Raw genomic sequence first — 24,839 nt, 5'->3', positions numbered from 1 at the left:
TTAACGTCTGGGAAACTTGTTCCAAAATATAAAAAGAACAACATTTTTATTCTCATGGTTTTCCGACAACTCTATAAAGGTTCACACACGAGTGTTTTTAGGGTAGAAAGTAGAAACACACCAGAGTTTAAAAGCCTGGAATCGGGATTGGGATCGGTCTTGCAGATTGATTGGATCAGAATCGGTCAAGATTAGTGAAAATTATGTGTGACTAGGTTGAAACATGCCCTGGAGAGTCATAGCTTATCCCGACCAATCCCCAAGCAAAACGTAGAGAACCGGACACGTACCACACTTGCCTAGAGCTTGGGTTGGGATAATAGACTTAGGACGGCCTTGCACTACCAAAATATGGTATGATTAACTAACCTAATCTGGGACTTCGAGTAGGTCAAAGTCACACCTTCAACATGACTACCGGTCTGATACGTGTCGGGCACAGATCGTTCCATCTAAGACTACATGGAGTCGACACTATCATCTATGATCAATTAAGCACACATATCGATCTAATAACTAAAAACTATAATTAAATGTGCCTAACCCAGGTAGAAGGGTCTCTCACTACTCATTTTCCTTAAGTTTTTAACTTGGGAATATTATCTGTTGCAGAGATTTGACTTCCGCATCAGATTGTACTAACCAGTTCAGGCGGACACCTCCTTGTCTTCTGTTGTCTACCTGTGCAGGTTGACCCAATCAGGTGGACCACGGCTCGGACCAGATCTTGCCGCAACATTCCCTAACCAGCTAACCCTAGTTTTCATACAAGGATCGGATGATCCAAATCGGCCGAGTCCCGACTCCCGACCTAGGGTACTTCTGTAAAACAAAACCAGACGGTATCACGGTTAGGTTTACTGAATTCCGTCCAATTTTCTTTACAAGGTTTTGCCTGCGCCACCACAAACTTATTGCGTCTACTCATTTTTAACTGCAGATAGCTATCAGCAATAGAGACTCCTTTCTTCAATTCCTCTGGGAAAGCGAAACAACTGAGTATCCTGGTGGAGTGGGTTTCTGTCTTACATCTGGTTGACATCTCCACTGAGGCTTAAGAGGAAATATTCATTTATTCGAGCCCAGTTACTTGTAGTGGAACTTTCTGTTTTTCATTTATATTCTGATATTTCATGGCGTCTTTGAAGAGGAAATCGATAGAAGAAGATTCTGTGGAGTCTATGCATCCGCAGAAACAACAGAAGGAGAACGGTATAATCAGTTTAGACGAGCCGATAGCATGTGTGCACGACGTGTCTTACCCTGAGGGTTTTGTTCCATCTTCAAGTTTCGCTTCTCGAGAAGAAATAAAGCCTGCAAAGGAATTCCCCTTCAAGCTTGACCCTTTTCAGTCTGAAGCAATTAGGTGCCTTGATAATGGGGAATCTGTCATGGTAAGATAAAATTTTTAGGCTTGTTTCGTTAATTTAGGTACATATAGTATTTTTTTTTTTGCCAATGGAATATACGACACTTTGACATACCACACAGGACTAACTCCTCTAACTCACACCTTTACTTCAATAGTTACAATAATTCATCCGTGTTGGGTTAGATTTATAACTGCACATATAAAACGGAATGGGTTTGTTAATTCACGTATGTTTGAATCAGCACTCATAGAGCAAGTAACACACATTTATATAAAAAAAAAAACCTAAAAAAGCACACATTTACGTGAGGAAAAAAGAAGAAAGCTTCTTCAGCTGGAATGTGAAATGTTCCGTTCTGGTGGCTACAACTTCGTTTATATCTTCCAAGTAATTATTTTTGGCTTCCTTTTCATGTTTCAATGATCACATCGTTTTATATGAGATTCTACTGCCTTTTCATTTTTATAGCATATGGGATAGCTAGTTTCTTTTGCGATGCCATGTACATGCTTACATGGTTTGGCATATTACCATCCGGGCTTGTTATTGTTGTGTGTTTCTAACTCTAAAAGCTGTGCATTATTTAGAGCATCCTCTTGATTAATGTTACTTGTTCTTACAAGGGAAAAACAAATTATATTCAGGTATGCTGACTGTATTCTATGCTTATAACTTTAGATAGACTTGAAGTTCTCATTTTTTGATTGTTAGGTGTCTGCACATACATCAGCAGGAAAAACTGTTGTTGCATTATATGCCATTGCTATGTCTTTACGAGACAAGCAACGGGTTATCTACACCTCGCCAATCAAGGCACTCAGCAACCAAAAATATAGGGAATTCAAAGAAGAGTTCGCGGATGTTGGTTTGATGACTGGGGATGTAACCATTGAGCCCAATGCTTCTTGTTTGGTTAGTACAATGGGTGCATATATATCATGATGAGTGGAACTTCTTATGTTACAACTTATGGGTTTGGCTGAATTTGCAATTATCTATCAATTTTAGGTCATGACCACGGAAATTTGGCGGAGTATGCAATATAAAGGGTCTGAGATTATGCGGGAGGTGGCTTGGATTATCTTTGATGAGGTGCATTACATGCGTGACAGAGAGAGAGGAGTGGTATGGGAGGAGAGTATTGTTATGGCCCCAAGGAATTCTCATTTTGTATTCCTCTCAGCAACTGTGCCAAATGCCAAGGAGTTTGCAGATTGGGTGGCTAAGGTGATCCCAATTTGTCTGATTTTATTGCTGTCTTACTTTTATCTGAGTAATGTCTTTCAACTATTATTGATAATTTTAATAAGAAGTTAATAGAGAATAAAGCACTACATATGTAGCTTTAATGTAGTGCTTGTCACCTAAAGTTGGAAATTGGTTTCCTTCCATATTGTTGTACTCTTGAACAATGTTTTCAGAAAGTCTTGGATCTTTCTGGTTCAGTGGTTCTTCATTGGGCGGTCCAAACAATTCAATCACCCAATCCGATGTATGTTCTTAGAATCTTTTTGTTCTGAACAATCTGACCATCTGATACTATGGTTGTATCTGGAATCTATTTGATTTTGGGTGATTCAACCATCAACTGTTCAAGGGATAGAGGTAACTCTTCGAACAATTCAACAATAGGGGTTTCTCTGGTTTCATGGACATTCAAATACTGCTTAAATGATTGCATCTGCCATGTAGAGCCCTTTTAGGTTCCTATGGCCCCTATGTTACCCAGCTTTCTTATAATTAATGACTTAATTCTTTTGATACTGATGACAAAAGGTGTGAGGTATTTATATGCACTTGAGTTCATCAGCATGAGCCTCTGAATCAGATAAGCAGCTAACTTAGCCTCAGCACTATGTGTCAGTATGAAATATATGTACCCATATAAATAATAGATTTATACTTATGCAATGTTTAATCGGCTAGTATGTTTACTTAAAGTAGTGGTATTAATACTGTGACCCAGAATGCAGATCCACCAACAACCATGTCATATTGTTTATACGGATTACCGGCCAACGCCGCTTCAGCATTACATTTTTCCTGCTGGAGGTCATGGACTATACTTGGTGGTGGATGAAAAGGGAAAATTCCGTGAGGATAGCTTTCAGAAGGCTCTTAATGCACTTGCTTCCACTGCTGAAGGGGACAAGAAAAGGGAGAATGGCAAGTGGCATAAGGGTTTATTGACAGGTAGAGCTGGTGAAGAAAGTGACATCTTCAAGTTGGTGAAAATGATAATTCAGCGTCAGAATGATCCAGTGATTCTCTTTAGCTTTAGCAAAAGGGAATGTGAATTTCTAGCAATGCAGGTAATTTTGTATAATGTGCAGAAAAAGGAGAGTTGAGCTGCAACCTGTGTGAATGATGATATCTTAACTACTGTTATATTTGTTGTTGTTTCATTTTCGATATCTTTTAAAAATTTTATTTTAGTTGCGCCACTATATGCAAGTTTATGATGGAGGTCATTGATCTTTTCGTTTGGTGCATAGATGGCAAAAATGGATCTGAATGGAGATGATGAAAAAGAGAACATAGAAAGAATATTTTGGAGTGCTATGGACATGCTTTCAGATGATGACAAGAAGCTGCCCCAGGCAAGATGCCATTCCCTTCTCTTCTTTATATCTTTTAGTTTGAATGCTATTGAACTCCTAAGAGGGTGGACCTTGGCACAATGGTAAAGTTGCTCCATTGGGACCTAGTGGTCATGGGTTCGAGTTGGGAAACAGCCTCTCCGTGAAGTGGGGTTAAGGCTGCGTACATTATGACCCTCCCCAGACCCCGGAGTGGCGGGAGCCTTGTGCACTGGGCACGTCAAAGAATAAAAGCTATTGAGCTCCTAAATTTTTTGTATGAAATTGGATTCAGATAGACTACCCAAACCCACATTTTTACATTAGTATTTCCTCATTCTATTTTTTTCTTGGGATTGGGAGGGGGGTGGGGGGGACGCTCATTTTTGTACATTCATATTGGCATATTGTTTTCTTTGAAATTATTATTATTTTTTTCTATTTTTGGGAATGAAAAAGCTTTATTTGTCTGAAGGCGCATGAGAAATACACCAAAGGGAACAAAGCAAATAAGGAATAGAAGAAGCAAAATGAAAAGAGACAGAAGTAACAGAAAAAAGAAAAAGATCAGTGAAAGGAAAAGGGCAGCCCCCTTTCTGCCCAGAAGTCTCAAATCGGAAACTCTTGGCAGGCAAAGGCAAGCTTCAAATCTGGACAAAATTTCAAACAAAAGTATATGCTAAGAGGAAATAACCAGAAAAGAAAAATGATAAATTGCTGATAGTGATGCCCCTCCAAGAACTGGCCCTTACCCATAGAACAGCCAAAGTGGAAAGAGGAGATGAAAGCATTGTTGGAAACTATTGATGTCATATTGCCATACAGTCATTACTTAAAGTCCAACAGATTTTTCTAAATTGATGTTGGATTTGGTAAACTTTTTTTTTTTTTTTTTTTTTCTGTTTTTAAGCAGGATGACTGCAAAGTAAACACTTGCCCTCTGAAATTTAACTTTAATTAAGATACTAACAATAACAGTTGCACAGCGAACAAGGTGGATCAGTATGGAGAGGGATGGCAAAATCCTTATTAAGTTAGACAGTACAAAGAAGAGCAAAAATTTATATCCATAAACTGATAAACTCCAATTTATTTTAGGTGTTATATTTAGCTCCTTAAGCCTAGTCATAAGTTTCAACCCAAAAGGAAAAAAGCCTTTGTCAAAAACTGAGGACCACCAAAAGAAGTGAGCCGGTTTTCCTTGATCATTTCCATCCTCTTCATTTCACCTTTAGATGATGGTTTATTTTTCCTTTCAAATATTGCAAGATGTACAGAAGGGCATGGCCTTCAAAGTGTCCTTATGATGCTTCTTAATTCTTGCATATACCACCCAAAATTTTGTTTCTTTTATGTTGTTGAATAGACCATTCCTCTCCAAGGTTCTCAAAAATGACCCAAGTAGCAATTATCCCCCCCCCCCCCCCGGAAAAAAAAAAAAAAGATTTTAAAATTTAATGATATTATGTATTCATTCAGTGGCTATGAATTGGAAGACCAAGAATATTCGAAGAGACGTGGTCTGAAGCCCTCTAAAGTGATTTTAGAGTTTTATGATATTGTATGGTGTCTAAATAGTTTGATGGTGTATGGCCTATAATTCAGTTTGTCTTATGTAGGACTAGAACCAGAATAGTTCTAATCCCAGGCAGGATTAAATAAAAAATCTCCCAAAGAACAAGGAGAGCAATGGGATCCCAAAGAGAACAATGGGATATTAAAATTGGTTGGAAAAGAATGATTAGATCTCAAAAGATAACTGAAAGAAATAATCCCAAAAATTAATAACCTGTTGAAGCTGTTGGGACTGCAGTTGAATGATATTGCAGATGTAAAAAGAAGCTCCCACTCGAAGATTACAATCGGTAGAGAGAAAAGAAAACCTATCAGCACTTTAGGGTTTTGAAACCCAAGATTTCCTCCAAAAATCACTGATGGGGAATTGGTCCCTGCAGTGGTGATTGATCTTGAACTTGGCAGCAACAAGAAAAACCCAATAAAATTTATGTGAACTGCTTGTGAAGAATTTCCAGCAAACTTGATAAGCTTCTTGATATCGGCTAGGGCAGAATTAGGGTTTGATGATAAAATCGATAGAAGGGGATGGGGGAATGGAATGGGCATTTCAACCTAGGCCTCTCACCTATCCTATCTCAGGATTTTAGCATTGCATAAACAACTTTTCCATTCATTCAAATTCGTGTACAGTGCTGGCCTCCCTTACAAACTTATATAGAAGACTCAAAAATAGACTTGGACTAAAAAGGAAAGGCCTAACCCAATCCTTAACTAATGAGGTATCCTAAATTGACTAGGAAAGTAAAATAATAAAGAAAACAGACTCAAAATAGGACCCTAACTAAACTAATGAAGTAAATCCCGTTTTCCTATAGGCTTATTAAATTGGCCAATTACAAAGTAAACGCATAGAATCAAAGGCCCAATGCATTCATAACCCATCCCAAGGCTTATTTTATTTCCACTAAAATAAGCCCTCTAAGTGACTTATCTACATCTTTGCCTCTTTTAATGCCGTCTATTCTTACATATGAAATGAGATAAATGTAAATGGATTCTTAGAAGTTTATGAGGTTGTATGTTATGTTTGTTACTTTTAAAATGTCATATATCTTTACACTTCATTGAATAGTTCGTGATGAAAAAAAAGGGAGTCGTTACCTAGTGCTGTCCTGCCTATGCAGGGTCCTGGGAGGGTTGAGTTTGGAGTTGGTCCTAACCTTTGGCATTTTTTGCACAAAATGGCTACCCTCAAGACATGAACCTGGGCAGCCCAAATATTTTTTTATGTTGAAATGATTTAAATTTAAGGGTTGAAATTTTATAGGATTCTATTTGTTCTATTAGTTTATAAGGATTGTTGGAAATAAATTCTTTTTTCTACGTCTATAAGTCATCTTCAATGCCATTAAGATGTGACTTTTTTATGTGTCATTTTTTTTGAAAAGCTGTCAATAAATTGTTTTCTCTATTCATAAACTAGTGACATGTAAAAATCTCCCAAAATCTATGATTTTGTATGGGAAAGCCAATTTAAAAATATAAAATGAGTCCAGCAAAAAGAAAAAGAAACCTTTAGAAATCTTTCAATCAAAATTTAGTTACTAGCCAATTTAATGTATAACAAGTCCCAACTCCCCCGCCCCCCCCCCCCCGCCCCCCCTCCCCCAATAAAAAAGGGTAACTTCTAACAAGTTTGGTAGCTGGTTGTATTTTAATTTCTTATCATCTTTGAGTAAAACTAAGACTTATGCTGTAGTAGGTGTAAATGAATACCTAGGTAGTTACCTGCTGGAGTCAATAATTAGTATGGATATGGTCAACTCGTGGGACTTGAACAATAATAGGATCAGGTGGGTTAGTAGAATAAAAAGGAAAGCTAAAACCCATCTCTCTCTTCTTTCCTTTCTTTCATGAAAAATCAATAATGCTCCACATTGACACCAATGCCTGAATATTGTATATAGTTATACATATTAATTGAACATAATAATAGGTGTATACGCACTCTGATCTTTTGCCATCATTTTGGATGTCATGATGAAAACACTGATGTGTACTGTCTATGTTCTGCTTCGTTAATGATCATCTCTAACTGTTTGATGGTCTACAGGTTTCAAATATGTTACCCCTGTTGAAGCGTGGAATTGGAGTGCACCACTCTGGCTTGCTTCCCATCTTAAAGGAAGTGATTGAGATACTCTTTCAAGAAGGTTTTATCAAGGTTGGGAACAAATCCTGTAGATTTTACATGCTTCTAATGAATAGAATGCATAGTTGGCAAGGTGTCACCTAGGCGTCCAGGTGCCCTTTACTGGAAGGGCGCCTTGGTCGCTTATGCTACGCCTTGTTGGTGTTGCTTTGATTTTTCCCTCTAATACCTAGGATTGCCTAGATGCCATGATAACTATGATAGGATGACATTCTTCCTAGTTTGTATTAGTGGCCTGAGTTTTGTTGGATTATTCACTTTGTTAAGATGAGAAATGAATAAGTGCGACTAAATGCACACACACAAAAACACGAACATGTAGTATGTCTATTATTAGAGGTGAGCAGTGAAGCTGTTAACAAAAGAGAAACAGAATAGGCCAAAAGGTTCAAGAAGAGCACAGCAAAAGAATAGCAACAAGAAGCAAGCCACAGCCCCAGGTCCCTCAACCGTGCAACAGAACAACTACTATCACCCAACTAGGACCTAACCAAAAACTAAAGGTCCACAAAACCCCCCAAAAGACACCGAGAGTAAATGCGTCACCACACCCCCCATGTAACTGCGATGGACTCACCATCCACCTGCAATCACACCAGAATAGCAGTCCCTATATTATTAGGGGGAAAAAACAAAAATAAAAAAAGCTGCATACTAATTACCAAATGAATGATGAAGTCTATTACAGACCAACCATTTTACGCATACCCATCTATCATACCACTCAGTAACAGACTAAGCTTTTCTCCCAGAAGGCAGAGGGTGCCTCTATGATTTTTTTTCTTGTAAATTTTATTTTATTGGTAAGAGATACCACTTCAAGGTTCCTGTACTCTTATAAAATTGCAGTAAGTAGAAATGCTCATGTAGATAGTAAGTGTTTTTGATTATGCAAGTGGTGTTGCACTTTAAAGGAAAAGGCAATTTAAAGGAACAATGAGTTTTATCCTTCCATCCAAACTCTAAACCCATGGACTAGTCTAGCACTGTAATAAATGACTTGCTAACAGTTTTCCGTAAAGGCCACATATGAGGATAGAAACATTTTACCATGAGTTGTTTACATTTCAGTGGCTGAAGCACCTGATTTTGCACTTATGCTCACATTATGTGGTTCTTTAATATTTTAAGCTTCCACTCTTTCTTCTTACTTATAATGCCCCTATACTAGAATTATCTTATGGTTAACAACCAGTTATACGGTTATACCCAGATAATAGGCTATGGTCTGCCTTTCCTTGTATAGACTTGGTGTTTTGTGAGGAGCCTCTCCAACATAAAAAATGAGGGGGTTTTAGTCACAATGGAGAGCAAGTTCTATTTATTTTTTAATAACTGACTTTACTGCTAATAGAAAAGGCCTTAGTGCTGGAACGGTTGAGGGTAAAAAGGCCATTGGACCCTGGAAACACAATAAACAATCATAATCAAACAAAGGATCTCTGTGCCCATAACATATTCGCAGTGTAACCACCTCTGGTTTGGCCAATGCATCTGCCAAATCATTTACTTAATTATGGGCTTTGGTCATTTTAAGAACCGTAATTGCCCTCTGCTGCATTTCTCATAGAATGTGGCCAGACCATGATTTAGTTTTCTTTCACAAAATACTCTTTTGTCATATGGCATTTATTTCTCCCCAACTGTTGGTATCAATCTTTTGTTTTTGTATTTTGGTAATTAGTCCATGCTTTGCATTTTTTTTTACTGCTACATTGAATATGATTTTTTTTCAACTTTTGAGATATATGTGACTGGACCTACATTCTTTTGAAGTTTTGCTTAGGATTGAAACCTTTGCTTTTAGTGCTTATTTGCCACAGAGACATTCAGCATAGGTTTGAACATGCCAGCAAAAACTGTTGTGTTTACAAACGTACGTAAATTTGACGGGGATAAGTTCAGATGGGTATCCAGTGGAGAGTACATACAGATGAGTGGTCGTGCTGGCCGTCGAGGTATTGATGAGCGTGGGATATGCATCCTCATGGTGGATGAGAAGCTGGAGCCATCTACAGCTAAAATGATGCTGAAAGGAAGTGCTGATTGTTTGAACAGGTAAAGTGATTGGTCCATTGTTTTGTCTATCATCCATCTGTGCATCTTTGGTTGTTCCTTCACACATTCATTGATGGGGGGTTTTTGTGACTGCAGTTCTTCCCTATCATCTTGAAGGGTGCATACTGATATCATTAGTTTCCTTGGAAAATGATGGTGATAAACCTGGGTGGACCTACTACAGTTGACCTCTGAAAATTATTTCAGTTTGTTGAAATGCTTTTTGCATGATGCTTGTGGCATCTTCTGATCGATTAATCACACATTTATTCATTGAAACTATTTACATTTTTCTTTGTCTTGTGGCTGTTTTAAATTGATTTGTTAGTCTATTGGAAGTGTCTTTGATCTCCATGACTGTCCTGTTTCTTCTAATCGCCCTATGAGAGTTATGTAGGGCAATGAAAATCACTAAGGGGGGACTGTAGGGTTAGCCAGTTAGGGTTGTACATGCTCTCTTTATATATCACTTCCAAAAAGTTCAACAACATATATAACTCAATCTCATCTCCAGAGGATGGATCTATAATCTACCTCTTCAAAAGCTCTACAGATTGCCATAAGGCGTAAAGTCTGCTAGTAATTAGGGACATATATGTTGAACTATCTTTTCCTTAAAACAAGTCCTAAATTCCATTATTGTCATTGTCAAACATGGTATAGTATCCTATAATATTGTTGTTCGATGAATTATGAAAACTATAAAACAATAAATAGGACATTTAATTTCACCTCTGCTCCAAAGAAATAGATCTGTAGTCATCTCCTAATGATTCTTGGGAAGCGTCTTTGGGAGCTCCACCAATGAGTTTTCTGGATAATAAGAACATTTATATTGATCTATCTTCTGGAACATTTATATTACCGGTGTGATGAAATGCCGGATCCTGTATCACATGGATCCAATACACCACTGCGTGGCAGATTGTGAATGGTTAAAATTCAGTAGGTATCATGAAGGACCTGCAATGATACTTATCAATATTCTTTTTCACCACTTAACTGTACATTTTGAAATTGAGAACTGAGTGTCTTTCCCTTGCTTTTTGGCCAGTGGAACACATAGCATCATGCTTTTAGTTTTTCAAAACAGTGATCTTTAAATGAGGACTAGGTAGTGAATTTCATTAAAATGGAATACAGTTAAGTTCTTTCTTGCAGGCATTGCATGTCCATATGATCTATGAGTCATAATTATTATTTTGGTATTACTTGTTTTTTAATTCCCAAGTTGTTTTTACTTTTTATCTTTTTCCACCCTTATAGTGCCTTCCATCTAAGCTACAACATGCTTTTGAATCAAATGCGGTGTGAGGATGGTGATCCAGAAAATTTGCTCAGGAATTCGTTCTATCAGTTTCAATCTGACCGTGCCATTCCTGATCTTGAGGTCAGTTCTTATTTGCCAAAGCCAGTTTATTTATGTTTAGTTTGGAAATTGGCGTTGGAAGTCTTACCTGTGTTAGATTGTTTGCTGACCAATGTTTCATATGCAGAAACAAGCAAAGGACCTTGAAGTGGAGAGAGATTCAATTGACATTGACGAAGAGGAGAGTTTGAAGGATTACTACAATCTCTTACAGCAGTACAAAAGTTTGAAGAAGGATGTACGTGATATTGTGTGCTCACCGAGGTACTGTTTACCCTTTTTACAGCCAGGAAGACTTGTGCGCATCCATTGCTCAATTAGTGATGACAAAACTCCATCTGTCTCCCCTGAGGAGCAGGTTACTTGGGGAGTGATAATCAATTTTGAACGGGTAAAGGACATTTCTGAAGGTGGGGAGCCTAAAATAGTTTCTGGTTGTACAAGGTTTACTGGGTCCAATTTGTGTTTTAAATTGTCTATATTTTATTATTCCAGATGATGTGAATAGAAAGCCTGAGGATGCAAATTACAAAGTGGAGGTTCTTGCTAGATGCATGGTGAATAAAGAGGGAGTATCAAAAAAGTCTATTAGGATTGTTCCATTGAAGGATTCCGGGGAGCCAATTGTCATTTCCATACCCCTTGCTCAGGTAATTTCTCTTTCCTTTTTCCTTTTAAATATCATTCTTTAGTTTTCCTAGTGAAGCAATGCTGTAGCCTTCCTAATTTAAGAGGTTTCACATTTGATGATAAGGAAAAGGGAAATTGAGTGCTAGAATCAAGAATATCTGGGGAACTTAAATGTTCTATCTTGAAACTATAACATCATGATCTTAGAAAATTCCTTTTCATGTGAGGTATTATACAAAAGATACAAGTATATTTGTAATAACTAATTTCAAGTGTTGCATTCATATTGAATATATGGGATGCTCCTTGTCACTTTCTTATGTTGTATGATCCTTGCTTTGTGCTCGGATGGAAAATAGAAACTGAGTTGCTTCATTTGCACATGAGCAGATTGAGGGTTTGAGTAGTATCCGCCTTATCATCCCAAAGGATCTTTTGCCATTGCAAGCTCGAGAAAATACTCTGAAGAAGATCTTGGAAGTGCTTTCCAGATTTGCTAAAGAGGGAATGCCCTTCCTAGATCCTGAAGAAGACATGAAGGTCTGTTGCATTGCATTTCCTATTCTTCTTGTTATTTTTCAATTGGTATAGGAAGAACATGTATTAATTACTGAAGGTGTAGCTTTACAAGCAAGGGGGAAGCATTCCCCAATTGGGAGACGGCAGAATGAATATTTCGTTATTATTATTATTATTTTTTCAGTTGATTGTTGTCCCACAGAATATCCCCTAGAACCGCACCACATTAAAGCACACAAGTATCCTTGTACCGCCTCTCTTTAAACGACCCTTACCCAAAATCTAATACCCCGACTGTGGCGTTGTTTTTCCTCTACTATCTCTTGTTTGCTCGTAGTTCTTATGTTTCAATGTATATTTGATATTTTTCAGGTTCCAAGTAACTCATACAAGAAGGCTGTGCGCCGGATTGAGGCTTTAGAGCACCTGTTTGAAAAGCATGAAGTTGCAAAGGCTCCACTTATTGAGCAAAAGCTCAAAGTATTACACATGAAGCAGGAATTAACAGCCAAAATCAGGTCAATAAGGAAAGCTATGCGTTCGTCCAGAGTCTTGGCTTTTAAAGATGAACTCAAGGCCCGCAAACGAGTTCTTCGGAGGCTTGGGTAATAAACTAATAGTGCTAAAATTTTTAATGCTTATAGCATTGATGCATCTCTAGGTTTTGACTTGCAATTTTTAATCCAGTTTGAGGCATGATCTTTTTAAGCAACCAACAAAATGCTTATTTTCCCCTTCGATGTCACTGGAACTTTTTAAATAATGTAATATCCATATAGATTGATCGTCGCTAATTGTCATTGTACTTCTGAATTCATGTATTTATCAGTATTTTGGTTGAAAATTATGTTTCAAGGCAGGTTGATACTTAATACATGTCGGATGTATATCCATTTCTTCTCTGAATTCTGAAATGGTTGCTTTTACATTTTAGTTGTGCTTCTGATTGCAATGCATGATGGAACGTCGGACAACCAGAGTACTAGAGTAGGGGTTGGATGGACTTTTTGAGCACATGCTATTACTGTTCAGTTGATGGTTAAAACAGGTTGGAATTGTTGGGTTATTGTTAACAAGTGTATATGAGATTCAGATAAGTTTCAATATGTCTGGAAAGAAGGAATACCCCAAAGTAGATTTGAATGTTAAAATGGTTTCTGGTCACATATGTATATTTATGGAATTCATATTCTGGCCAATTAATATGGTTTTGTATTCTGAGGAATAGGAACAAAAGTCTGTAATGGAATTATACAGTACTGAACAAGTAAAAAAAACACCTTTCTTGTAAAAAAATACTGACTAGAATTGAGCTTCTCAATTAAAAATTTTAGTTAGCTTTTGGTCAAACAGAACTAGAGATACCACACAAGATAATGTGGAACTGTGGCAGTGGTTTCTCTATGTGTATGGTCAACCATTCAGAGATCCTTTTTCAATCACTAGAGTAATGGTATTGGAGTTGGCCAGAGCCTGGAAAGTATCTCTTGGGTTGGTTATATTGACTCTGCAATAATTTTTATTAATAAAGCAGTGTCCACATTTCAGTGTTCCTAGAAATGGTTCTGTAGTATTTAAACCCTTCTTGAAGCCCAGTTCCTATCCAAGTTTCTGACTTAATGGTAGACCCAATATGTTAGAAACCTTGTGAATTCTCAAAACATCCCTTTGTACTCAGCATTCTCGATCAGTAGTTAACTCCCTATGGAATTAGCCCTCTATTTTTTCATTTCTTAAAATTATTTTCCCTTACCCACCCAAAAAGGAAAAAAAAAGGTCATTTGCCCCTAGCATTCCTCCGCATTCCTTGACAAATCATAAACCTGAATAGAGTATTTCTTCACCTTCAGGACATTTTGCTTAGGAGTTTTCATGGTTTTGGAATTTGATGCATGGAAGCTGAGGTCCAAATAATCCTATTATATTAACTTCACACTCTTTGAATTTCATTTTTTTTCCAACTAAAAAAAAAAGTGAACCAAACCTTGGCTGAATGCTTGATACCATATAGCCCTATTCCCGAATAAAGTATTTCTTCACCTTCAGGAAAAAGGATTATAGTGGTTAAACATCGAAATCTCTGTGGTTAAAGGATTGCATGGATGATGGCACTGTGCATGTTGGCCATCCAAAAGCTCCCTTTCTAGATTAGCAGTCTGCCTGGATTGGCCATACCACTCCCCACATGAAAAGTGGGAGGTAGGAGCTACCTTGATGATCATTATTGTTTCATTTTGTCCTTGTTCGTTTTCTTTGATAACTATCCCTTTAACATCTTGAATTCTGGTCTCAATAGAGCCATCATTTATGCATGGCTTCAACTTTCCTTTATTTGCTTTTTATGAGATCTGTTCTATTGAGGATTCGAGGTCTTTTTTCCTCCATTTTGATAATCACTTTCTTCATTGAAAGTGTCATATTAAATGTTTGGAATATAATTATTGCAGATACATTACAACTGATGATGTTGTGGAGTTGAAGGGGAAAGTTGCTTGCGAGATAAGTAGTGCAGATGAGCTCACACTGACAGAACTCATGTTCAATGGGGTGTTAAAGGACATAAATGTGGAAGAGATGGTTTCTCTTCTCTCTTGTTTCGTGTGGCAGGAGAAGCTTAAAGATGCCCAGAAGCCCCGGGAAGAACTTGATTTGCTTTTTACTCAATTACAAGAGACCGCAAGGAGGGTTGCCAAGGTTCAGCTTGAGTGCAAGGTACCAAATGGTCTTCCCTTGTTTGGTTCATTACATTTCTTTAATCAATAGTCAGCCCAATATATAGTGACTTGAAACTCAAAACAGACCATGGAGTCGTGGTTATGTCAGTGCAAACTGGTCGAGTACAGTAGCTGTTTTGTGACTATAATCTTACCTATGATTTATTAGTGCCGTTGAGGAGGTTGGAAACCTGAAACTGTGGAGTATACTTCGTTCAGGTTCTGATTCCCTTGAAGAGCTATATCATGTTGACTAGTTTTTCAGGCCTGGTCGGTTATGATATTACAATTCAATGTTAACTTGGAGTTGGAAGCTGTTGTGGATGTGCTAGGTTGAGAACAAGACTCTTTAAAATCAGGCTATTACTTCATATTGTTTTTTAAAAATTTATTTGTGTTAATCTGAGTATTTCATTGAAAATGCACAGCATTTTGAATTCCTGCGCACAAAGAATGACATGATCCATGTTTGCGTGGGCTTGTAGTCACGATGTCTGGGTCCAGTCTAGAAATTGGAGGTCTAATGAACACAATCTAAGAATTGGAACCATCTCATCTGATGATAATTAAAGGGGTAACACCCAATGGTTTAGAGAGAGGATATACAATGGTTCGACCCACATAGGTACACCATATAGGGGCAGAATTCTAAGCTAGTTGATTACCATTACCATAATGCAATCTGTATCTGCCCCTTTTTATCTAGCATTTTGTATATTGGGGTAACACCCAATGGTTTAGAGAGAGGATATACAATGGTTTCGATCCACACATGTAAACCATATAGGGGCAGAATTCTAAGCTAGTTGATTACCATAATACCACCTGTGTGTCTGCCCTTTTTTATCTAAAATTTTGTATTCTGAATATAGTGCTACTGGCTACTCAAGGCATCATGTTGCTCACCATTGCATGGGTTCTGTCAGGGGATGGAGGTCAAATGATCCTGATCTTTGAATTATAACCATTTACTTGGATAAAAGGGCTGTAACCTAGTTCGGGTTTCATTATAATAGGGGCCTAGGACAGATGGACTGGAGTTGGTTCAAACCTAGGCATCATTTTGCATTAGTGGCCCTCATACTCAAACCTGTCTTAATGTTGGCAGCCGGAGTCTCTTACCATCACAGCAAAAATGAAAAGAAATCCTGCTACTGGTTTTGATTACTAATACAGTATGGCATAAGTTATAGTTGTAAGTTGTAACTTATTATTGAGGGTTGATCTTGGAGTTTACGTGGGAGACATTCCAAGTTAGGTGACTCCTATTTGCATTTCTTTTCCCAGCTATCTGGTATTTTTGATATCTGATGAACATAATTCGCAACTACTGTCTACTGAAGAATGCATGTTTAGCTATAAGAACTCTCTGACCTTGGTTATTATAATTTGCAGATCAGTTGTTATTTATTTATTCTGTCCTAATGTCAAGAAGTTATAATAACAAGCATTGTTTTATCCCATAGGTCCAAATTGATGTCGAGAATTTCGTAAATTCTTTCCAGCCCGACATTATGGAGGCTGTTTATGCTTGGACAAAAGGTTCGAAGTTCTACGAGATTATGGAAATCTCACAGGTCTTCGAGGGTAGCCTGATCAGGGCCATCAGGAGGTTGGAGGAAGTCCTGCAGCAACTCATACAAGCTGCAAAATCCATTGGAGAAACTGAGCTTGAATTAAAATTTGGAGAGGCTGTCTCAAAGATTAAGAGGGACATTGTATTTGCAGCATCTCTGTATTTGTAGATTTGGGATGAGAGCTTGAATGAATTGAAAGAAAAAGATTTATCCATGATAGCAATTCATTCTAATCTGCCCAATGCATAGTTTCAATTTGTGGTTAAGTTATTCCTAGGTAGCAAGCTAAGAAGATGTTGATTATATAGTTATACCATTACCATACATACTGTGTAATGCAATTCTTTGGCTCCTGTAACATAAGAAGTTGGGGAAAGAGAAATCTGTTGAAGAAGGCAAGCTATCCTTCAATTCTAGATGCCTGGTCTGTCTAATTTTCGGTTTATTTGACTTGCACTGCTCATCGATTGAGGATTCATTGTGTAAGTGCCTAGTTAACTGTGACTGCACTGTAAATGGGCGTTTCTGATCTTTGAAGATACCATGCGTATGGCTTATGTGGTTCAGTCTGGTTAAATGTAATGCTTGAAAAATACACGTACTTTTAACCAATAAGTGCTTTGGAATTTAGACATTTACAGAGAGACCATAGGAAAAGGAGAGTATCATATCTAGATCCTTTAGTATGGGCTTTTCAATTTAAACAGTTTTATTGGTTTCAATTTTGATTTTGTTGTCCATTTAGTTATTAATTATGGGTCTAATTGGGAATGAACTTATTTTTATTGGACTCGCAATGAAAAAATTATCAAAGGTTGTATCTAGTGCAAGAGGCTCCCACTACTATTTGGTCAGCCATATGTCCCCCGTTTCACAGAGGCTGTTTCTAGGATTAATCAATTTTTTCGAGGCTGTTCCTAGGATTAATCGATTTTTTCAATGGCTTAATATATATAATCAGCTCAACATCAAACTGGTTCTAAGCAGCTTCATAGTTTCAAAACCCACGATTTGTCGGTTCAAAATTGAACTGAATAGTTTAATAGACAGTTTTACATTTCAAAACCAAAATCGAGCAGATTAGTAATGGCTTATCGATTTCAGTTTAAACTATTTGATTTGGTTTCGATTTACAATTAACACCCCTTGTGGCCCATGAAAGCATAAATTGTGAAACTCTCTTGAGCATATATTTATGGGAAATTTACGCATACTCACCTGAGGTTTGACGAAAGGATATTTTTACTCCCCAGGTTTGGAAAATTCTACGTATCCCATTAAGGTTTGCAAACGGTAACAGATAGGTCCATTCCATCCGTTCATGACTAACAATGTTAAAAAATAAACTTGAACTGATGGATTGCCCTTCTAAGAAAAGAACAAAAAAATCAAAAATCAAAAATAAAAACTGCAACTCATCTTCCCCAAAGAGAAGTGAGAGAAGAAAGAAAAGAAAACTAGGTCAAGCGCTTTCTTCCTGAGAAAGAGATACTTTGATTGACGCAGGAAATCCATTAATCAGATTTGTTGTTCGTTCAATTGCTACTAATTAATGATAAGCAGCAATTTACCATAACCGAGAATAGAAGAAAGCTATGTCAATTGTTGCTAATTAATGATAAGCAGGTCACTATTCGAAGGTACGGTTTGTGGTGAATTGCTAAGAAACATGAATAGAAGAAACCGTACCTTCGAATGGTGAATTGCTAAGAAACAAAAGCTTCAACCCCACCCCCCGGCGCATTTGAGAAAGAGAATAGAAGAAAGCTAGGTCATGCTTTCCTCCTGCAAATCCATTAATCAGAGTCAGGGAAACATGAATTGACCCAGGAAATCGAAGAAATTTTTATAAATAAAATGCAATTTTCCAGATAAGCTTCTGAATTAGTTACCTTAACAGCAGCTTCAACTAGATTTGCAAGTTCAATAGGTATTTTAATCCAAATACCCTTCTTCCCGTGTAGAAATGTTTCACCAATTTTATCAACACTTAACAAAATAAAATAGGAACATCATCTGCAGATTGAAACATGTACAGAGATATAGAAAAAGTAGAAAGAAACAAAATAATTAGCGTTGCAGGTTCCAACATGATCAATCCTGCAACCTAAGTTAACCATGTTTTAATCCAATCTCTGACGGTGAACAATGGGCCACCATTACTGGCGTCTGCCGTCAGCATTGCAGCGAAAATGGCGCCGATTCCCGTTCCAGCGAGAACGTCGAAGAAATCGATGATTCGAGATTGAGGATCTTCGGTTTTGGATTGGATCTGGTCTTCTAGATGGATTAAGGCTGCTCCGGCAACAAGGCCTTTTGTTCCACCACCGTCAATGCTAAGAATTCTAGTTTTCTTGTTTTCACAATGCGATAGCCATTTCTGCTACAGTTCTGCTCCAGTCTCGAGAAGATCTCCTGCGTTAGGTTGCTAAGCTCCATTTCTCTGTCTTTAAAGAAGAAGCGAGAGAAGAAAGAGAATAGAAGTAAGAGATACTTTGGCTTTGGTTCTTGATACAGAGATGTTGAAGCGGACGATGATATACTCTCAAGTTTCTGCGAAGGTATCCGTGAAAAAGAAGAAAGCTAGGTCAAGCTAGGTCACGCTTTCTTCCTGAGAAGCATTAATGGTGGTGAGAATTGCTTCTCTTCTCCCCAACTTATCTTCCCCTTTTTTCAAACCCTAAACGATTTGGGGAAGATGAGTTGCAGGTTTTTTTTTTTTTTTTTTTTTTTTTTTCGACTCTTCTTAGAAGGGCAATTCAGTCGGTTCAAATCTATTTTTTAACAGTGTTAATCATGAACTGACGGAATGGACCTGTCTGTTACAGTTTGCAAACCTCAGGAAGGTACACAGAATTTTTCAAACCTGGGGGTGAAAATATCCTTTTGTCAAACCTCAGGGTGATATGCGTAAATTTCCCTATATTTATCTAAATAATATGTATAATAGGTAAATAATGCTACCTGATTGTGTGGTTTCTGCGCCCAGACACTGGAGTGCTTCCGATCGCTAGAAAGGGTATCCAATCCCATATAAGGTGAAAAAAAAAGAGGGTTTTTTTCACGTATACCTCTGAGGTTTGATATAATTATGGAAAACTCCCTCAGTTTTTGAAAATACTGTGTACCCCTGAGGTTCTTAACAGTTAACATATTCTTCTATTCCGTTAGTTTAAGCCTAATAGTATTAAAATAGAGGGAAGAACCGACAAAAATGTCCTTACAAGAAAGAAAAATAAAACCTGGCAACTCATCTTCCCCAAATCGATTTGGGGAAGATGAGTTGCATGTATCTTGTAGGGAACAATGAGTGTGTTAGCTCCTTCAGAAGATGAGATAATGGTTAGGTAGTTCGAGAGTACTTAGAGAATTCCGGTTTTGAAGGAGAACTTTCAGACTTCAATCAAACAGAAATTCAATCCACTGGTCAGATCTTCCCCAAATGTGGATCGAATTCTCTCCCAGGGTAGCTTTAATGATCCCTATTGAAGACTGTCGAGATTGGCTCCCCTATCTCGATAGTCTTCAACAATCCCCAATAATTATCCTAATCTAATGGTTAGATTAGAAGTAATCAGGAATTATTTTTTCTGGAATCAAGAATTTGCAGGTATGAGCGATGATTAAATAGCAGAAAAATAACAGATTAGACAGCCACCAAATCTGGTCGAGTATAAGTCCAGGGTAGGGCTTTGATTCCCAAAAGTTTGGGTGGAATCAGGTTAATGGATCAGGTTTAATAACAAATCACTAGGTGTTGAAATAGATAATAAAACAGAGCAGCCGCTAGTTAGATAAATCAGAAATCAAAACTTTGATTTGATCTTACCTGATGATCAGGAATCTGATATGGAATGAAAGAGTAGTCTGACACTCTAAATCTGAGATCAAACGCACCCAGCAACTATAGCTATTGATGATCAAAATTCAAACTCAGAATATGGTTGGCGGTAGAATGGAGAAAAAGAAGAAGAAAAGAGAAGAAGAACCCATCTCAGGTTGTAGGCTTCTCACCCTAGCTGTTTCTCAGAGACTCCCTGCGCAAGCAACTCAAATCATATCCCAAAATCCTAATCGCATGTGCCTAAAGAGCCTTACATTGTATTTTATAATAATTGATACAAAATCTTAGAAATTACAACTGAAAACCAAAATCCATTCGGTTTTTTGCAGAATTTTCACTAATTTGATTTTAACTCAATTTGTATTCGTTTTGGTTCCTATTTCACACGTTTAGGCATATTTTTTAGATCTTCAACTACAATGGTGAAGATCAATGGTGTTCCCTTCTTCGATATTGCAATTCATCTTTCTCAAATCGACTTGGGAAGATGAGTTGCAGGATTTTTGTCTTTTTTTTCTTTCTCATAAGGGCATTTTTGTCAGTTTATCACTTGATTTTAACACTGTTAGACTTAGAATAACGGAATGGGAGAATATGTTAACTGTTAAGAACCTCAGGGGGGTACATGGTATTTTTGAAAATTTAGGGATTTTTCCATAATTACGTAAAACCTCAGGGGTACGTGAAAAAACCCAAAAAAAAACTCCTACTTGAGGTAATACCGTAATACCCCATCCAAACCATCATTTCCTAATTCTAATCTCTCGTAGGTCTTCTCTCTTGCGCCTGCTAGGATAAACACCAAAGAGAAGTGGCGATTCTGCAACACTAACGGTTATCTATTCGCATCGAAGAATAAAGGGAAACAGAGCCGATTCTTCAACCAGTTGCTAAAGTACGTTTCTCTCTCACATCTCGTTCTTTTTTTCACACTCCTCGAGCAAACTCTCTACCATCATAGTCTCTCTTTCTCTCTGAACTCTATTTTTGTTTTTAAATTAGATTTGATTGCTTTAGTGTTTCTCTTCATATTTACCCATAATTAGTATGGGTGCACTTCTAGGCTATCCACTCGTTTTGCCTTTCTGAAACCAATCAGTTTTGCTACAGACCAGTCCGAATATCAGCTTCTCTGTTGAAAAATCGATAGTGGTGGTGTAAGTTACTGTTTGATTATGAAATTGCAGTCCAATATTTAGGAATTAGTATTTAGCATAAGTAAAGATAATGTTACGACTATAGCGTGAACCAACTTTTGATCGACTTTAAGGCCGTCAGAGGACCCGACAAAAGCAAGAGAAATCATGCTATCGATCACAAAGATGCACTTGAAAAGATTTATAGTGAGCTTTTCTCACTGTAGGATTTTCATCACTTGATGGAGTCGGAAATTCTCTCCAATTACAGTATTTCTTTTATTACTTTCATTCCATTACTTCCCTAAAGGCTAAAGATAACTTTTTGCCTGATGTGGACCAATGTGAAGTTCCACATGACCGCTAGGGATAAAAAAAGAGAAAATGCTTATTAGTAGTTCAATTTTCAGTTTCCCCAAATAAATCCTTCTTTGCTCCCTTCTTTGTTTATGATTTGTAAGGCCAGGATTGGGTGGAGCTTAATATATTTAATTTGGGTCACTTGCTTTGGTTCGCGGTACATGTTCAATTCAGGCTTATATTGGGGTTTCAAAATTACCGTCTTCTAAAGTCAATTTAAAAACTTAAATGTTCCCCATCCTGTTTTTTGTTAGTAAATAAGGATTTCCTCTTGAATTATCCTTTCATTGGTTGGCATATTTTGATTCTTGCTTCTTAAACTGTGTGTTAAAACTCAATTAACTTCAGTTTTTTGAACTATTGTGCTTTGGAATCTAGAATAGCATTTCAAATCATCCACAAGGAAGAAAAGAATGGAGAAAATTAGCCTGATAGAGACATGGGTGGTCATACTAGTCTCTCTCTCTCTCTCTCAGTACATGAATGCATCTTAAGAAGTCGTACCATTCCGCTTCAAAACTGATCTAATGTTTCCAGAAAGTAAGAAGCGCATGAACATTAGCTGATGCAAGTAATGGGTGTGGTTTGGCTAGAATTGTCTTCAGCAAAGTGGTTTTGAATTTTTTTAGGCAAAGAATCATTGAGAGAGAAAAAATCATGAACATGAACATTAGCTGATGCAAGTAATGGCCATAGGTTGGCTAGAATTGTCTCTGCAAAGTGGGTTTCAAATTTTTTTAGGCAAAGAATCCATTTGATAGAAGAAAAAAAAAATCATGAACATGGACCATGTTATTTGCCTATGTCTCAGTCAATTGCTGCTTTGTGTTAGAGCCTTAATCATCTGTCTCTATCTCTCGTAGAGTATTCTATAAATGAGAATAGTCGTTTTCCCTTCTCCCTATTCTGAAGCAGATATTTGAATTCCAGTTCTATTTTCTTGGTGCAATGGGATTTTTTTTTCCAATTCTGTTTTCACAAGTTTTGGCTTTGGTAGGAATTTCTTTAGTGAAATCTGTGAAGCTGGTTTACTTCAAGGGACATGCCTTTTTTTAGTTTGATCAAATGGTTTAAACTTTGAGACTGTTGTCAAAAAAAGAATTGGGGAAAAGGGATCGTAGGATTTCAAAGAGGTTTAATCTGTCCATCCGAAGAGGCCTTAGAGTTATTACTGTTTTTTCATCAAGTTTCTATTGTTCTATTGTTCGGAGTTGGTCTGTTATTTCAATTCTAGTTCTAATATTTTCTTGAATCCCTAGAGATCTAATCCAACAAGTTCTAGTGAAGAGGGGGGTGTCAGGTAAATATGTGGATGTCATTAAGGATATGTATGAGAGTGTGGTGACTAGTGTGAGATCTGTGGGAGGTTTGACGATTGGATTACATCAGGGTTCAGGCTTATAGCCCTAAATCCTTACCATTTTGTGCTTATCATAGACGATGTAACCAAGATCATTCAAGATGAGGTTCCATGGTGTATGCTCTTTGCTGATGATATCATTTTGGTGGATGAGACTAAAGAAGGGATAAACTCTAAGTTAGAGCTTTGGAGGTCAACTTTGGAAACAAGAGGCTTTAAGATTAGAAGAACGAAGACAGAGTATATGATGTGTAATTTTAGTCACACTTTGATTGATAGGGTGCGAAACTGCGAATTGAGGAAATAGAGATACCGCAGAGTGACTATTTTAGATATCTGGGGTCAATCATAAATAAAGAAGGTGCCATAGAGGATGATGTTTCACAAAGTGGGATGGATGAAGTGGAGAGGTGCGTCCAGAGTATTGTGTGACCAACGCATTTTCTTAAAGCTCAAAGGAAAGTTCTATAGGATTGTTGTTCGACCAGCCATGATGTATGGGGCCGAATGTTGGGCAATTAGGAAGTGTCATATTGATAAGCTTCGTGTAGCAGAGATGCGAATGTTAAGATGGATGTGTGGAAAAACAAGGAAGGATAAAGTATGAAATGAACATATAAGAACGGACTTGGGAGTTGCCCCGATTAGTGACAAGCTCCGAGAGAGTCATTTAAGGTGGTATGGTCATAGTCAATGGAGGCCTGGGTAGGGATGCCCCAGTAAGGAGGAGTGATATGATTCCTATTGAAGGAGCTAAAAGAGCTAGGGGCAGATCTAAAATGACCATAGGAGAAGTGGTAAGGAAGGACATGCATAGTTTAGGTCTTGTACCAAGTATGACCTCGGACAGAGCCTATTGGAGGGCAAGGATCCATATCGCAGACCCCATGTAGCTGAGAATCCCCTGACGTGCCGGGATGTGCCTCTTTCCTCTTACTTTCTTTCATCTTTCTATTTGTATCCTATCTTTCATTAGTCTTTTGCTATTTTTCATTTCTCACCTCTTTCCCCATCCCTCTTTTCCATACTTTCTTCCCCTTTTAGGTTCGAACTCTGTTTTCCCTACTTTGTTTTGTTTGAATCCATGTAGCCGACCCCATTAAGTTGGGGTAAGGTTGAGTTTGTTGCTGTTGTTGTTGTTGTATATTTTCTTGAGTTCAGTCATTGTCAAGTTTCAGCCCAGCACCGAACCCACTATCCAGCTGATTGTAAGTGTTGAATTTTCTCTCTAAAACTGGCTCGTCCTAACCTTGTGATTCTGGTTCTTCCTGTGGGATTCTTATCCCTGCTACTAGGTGATTAGAACCCCATGATTTTGGTATCAGAGCCATGGCTAGTTGTGGTTCTAGGACTCTTGAACAACCACCTGAATCTCTTGCACACCTGTTTGAGATCATACAACAAATGTCCCACAACATGTAGGCGATATCTGAAGAGGTAAGTGCCCTACGGCTGCATGTGGATACTCTCTCTCTCTCACACACACACACCAGAGCCTGAAACTAATAATGAATGGAGGGAGGGTGAGAGACTACCAGCTCACTTCGCCACCAACCCTACCCCTAGAGTGATGAGACGACCACAAAGAGC

At 37.7% G+C, this 24,839-nt stretch overlaps 1 protein-coding gene across 1 annotated transcript; it reads left to right on the top strand.

Moving 5' to 3' along the window:
- The first annotated feature begins 1,116 nt into the window (after positions 1–1,116).
- On the top strand, positions 1,117–16,778 carry LOC122669297 (DExH-box ATP-dependent RNA helicase DExH9-like). The gene is made up of 14 exons (XM_043866042.1): positions 1,117–1,394; positions 2,085–2,285; positions 2,382–2,600; positions 3,347–3,685; positions 3,869–3,973; positions 7,584–7,694; positions 9,490–9,740; positions 11,007–11,130; positions 11,237–11,519; positions 11,605–11,759; positions 12,130–12,279; positions 12,631–12,863; positions 14,706–14,970; positions 16,439–16,778. The coding sequence occupies exons 1-14, from the start codon at positions 1,134–1,136 to the stop codon at positions 16,715–16,717; spliced, it is 2,976 nt and encodes a 991-aa protein (XP_043721977.1). The 5' UTR covers positions 1,117–1,133; the 3' UTR covers positions 16,718–16,778.
- Positions 16,779–24,839: the final 8,061 nt, after the last annotated feature.

This window comes from Telopea speciosissima, chromosome 7, assembly GCF_018873765.1.
Source record: "Telopea speciosissima isolate NSW1024214 ecotype Mountain lineage chromosome 7, Tspe_v1, whole genome shotgun sequence".
NCBI classification, from domain to species: Eukaryota; Viridiplantae; Streptophyta; class Magnoliopsida; order Proteales; family Proteaceae; genus Telopea; species Telopea speciosissima.
This window is presented reverse-complemented; position numbering and strand designations above follow the sequence as displayed.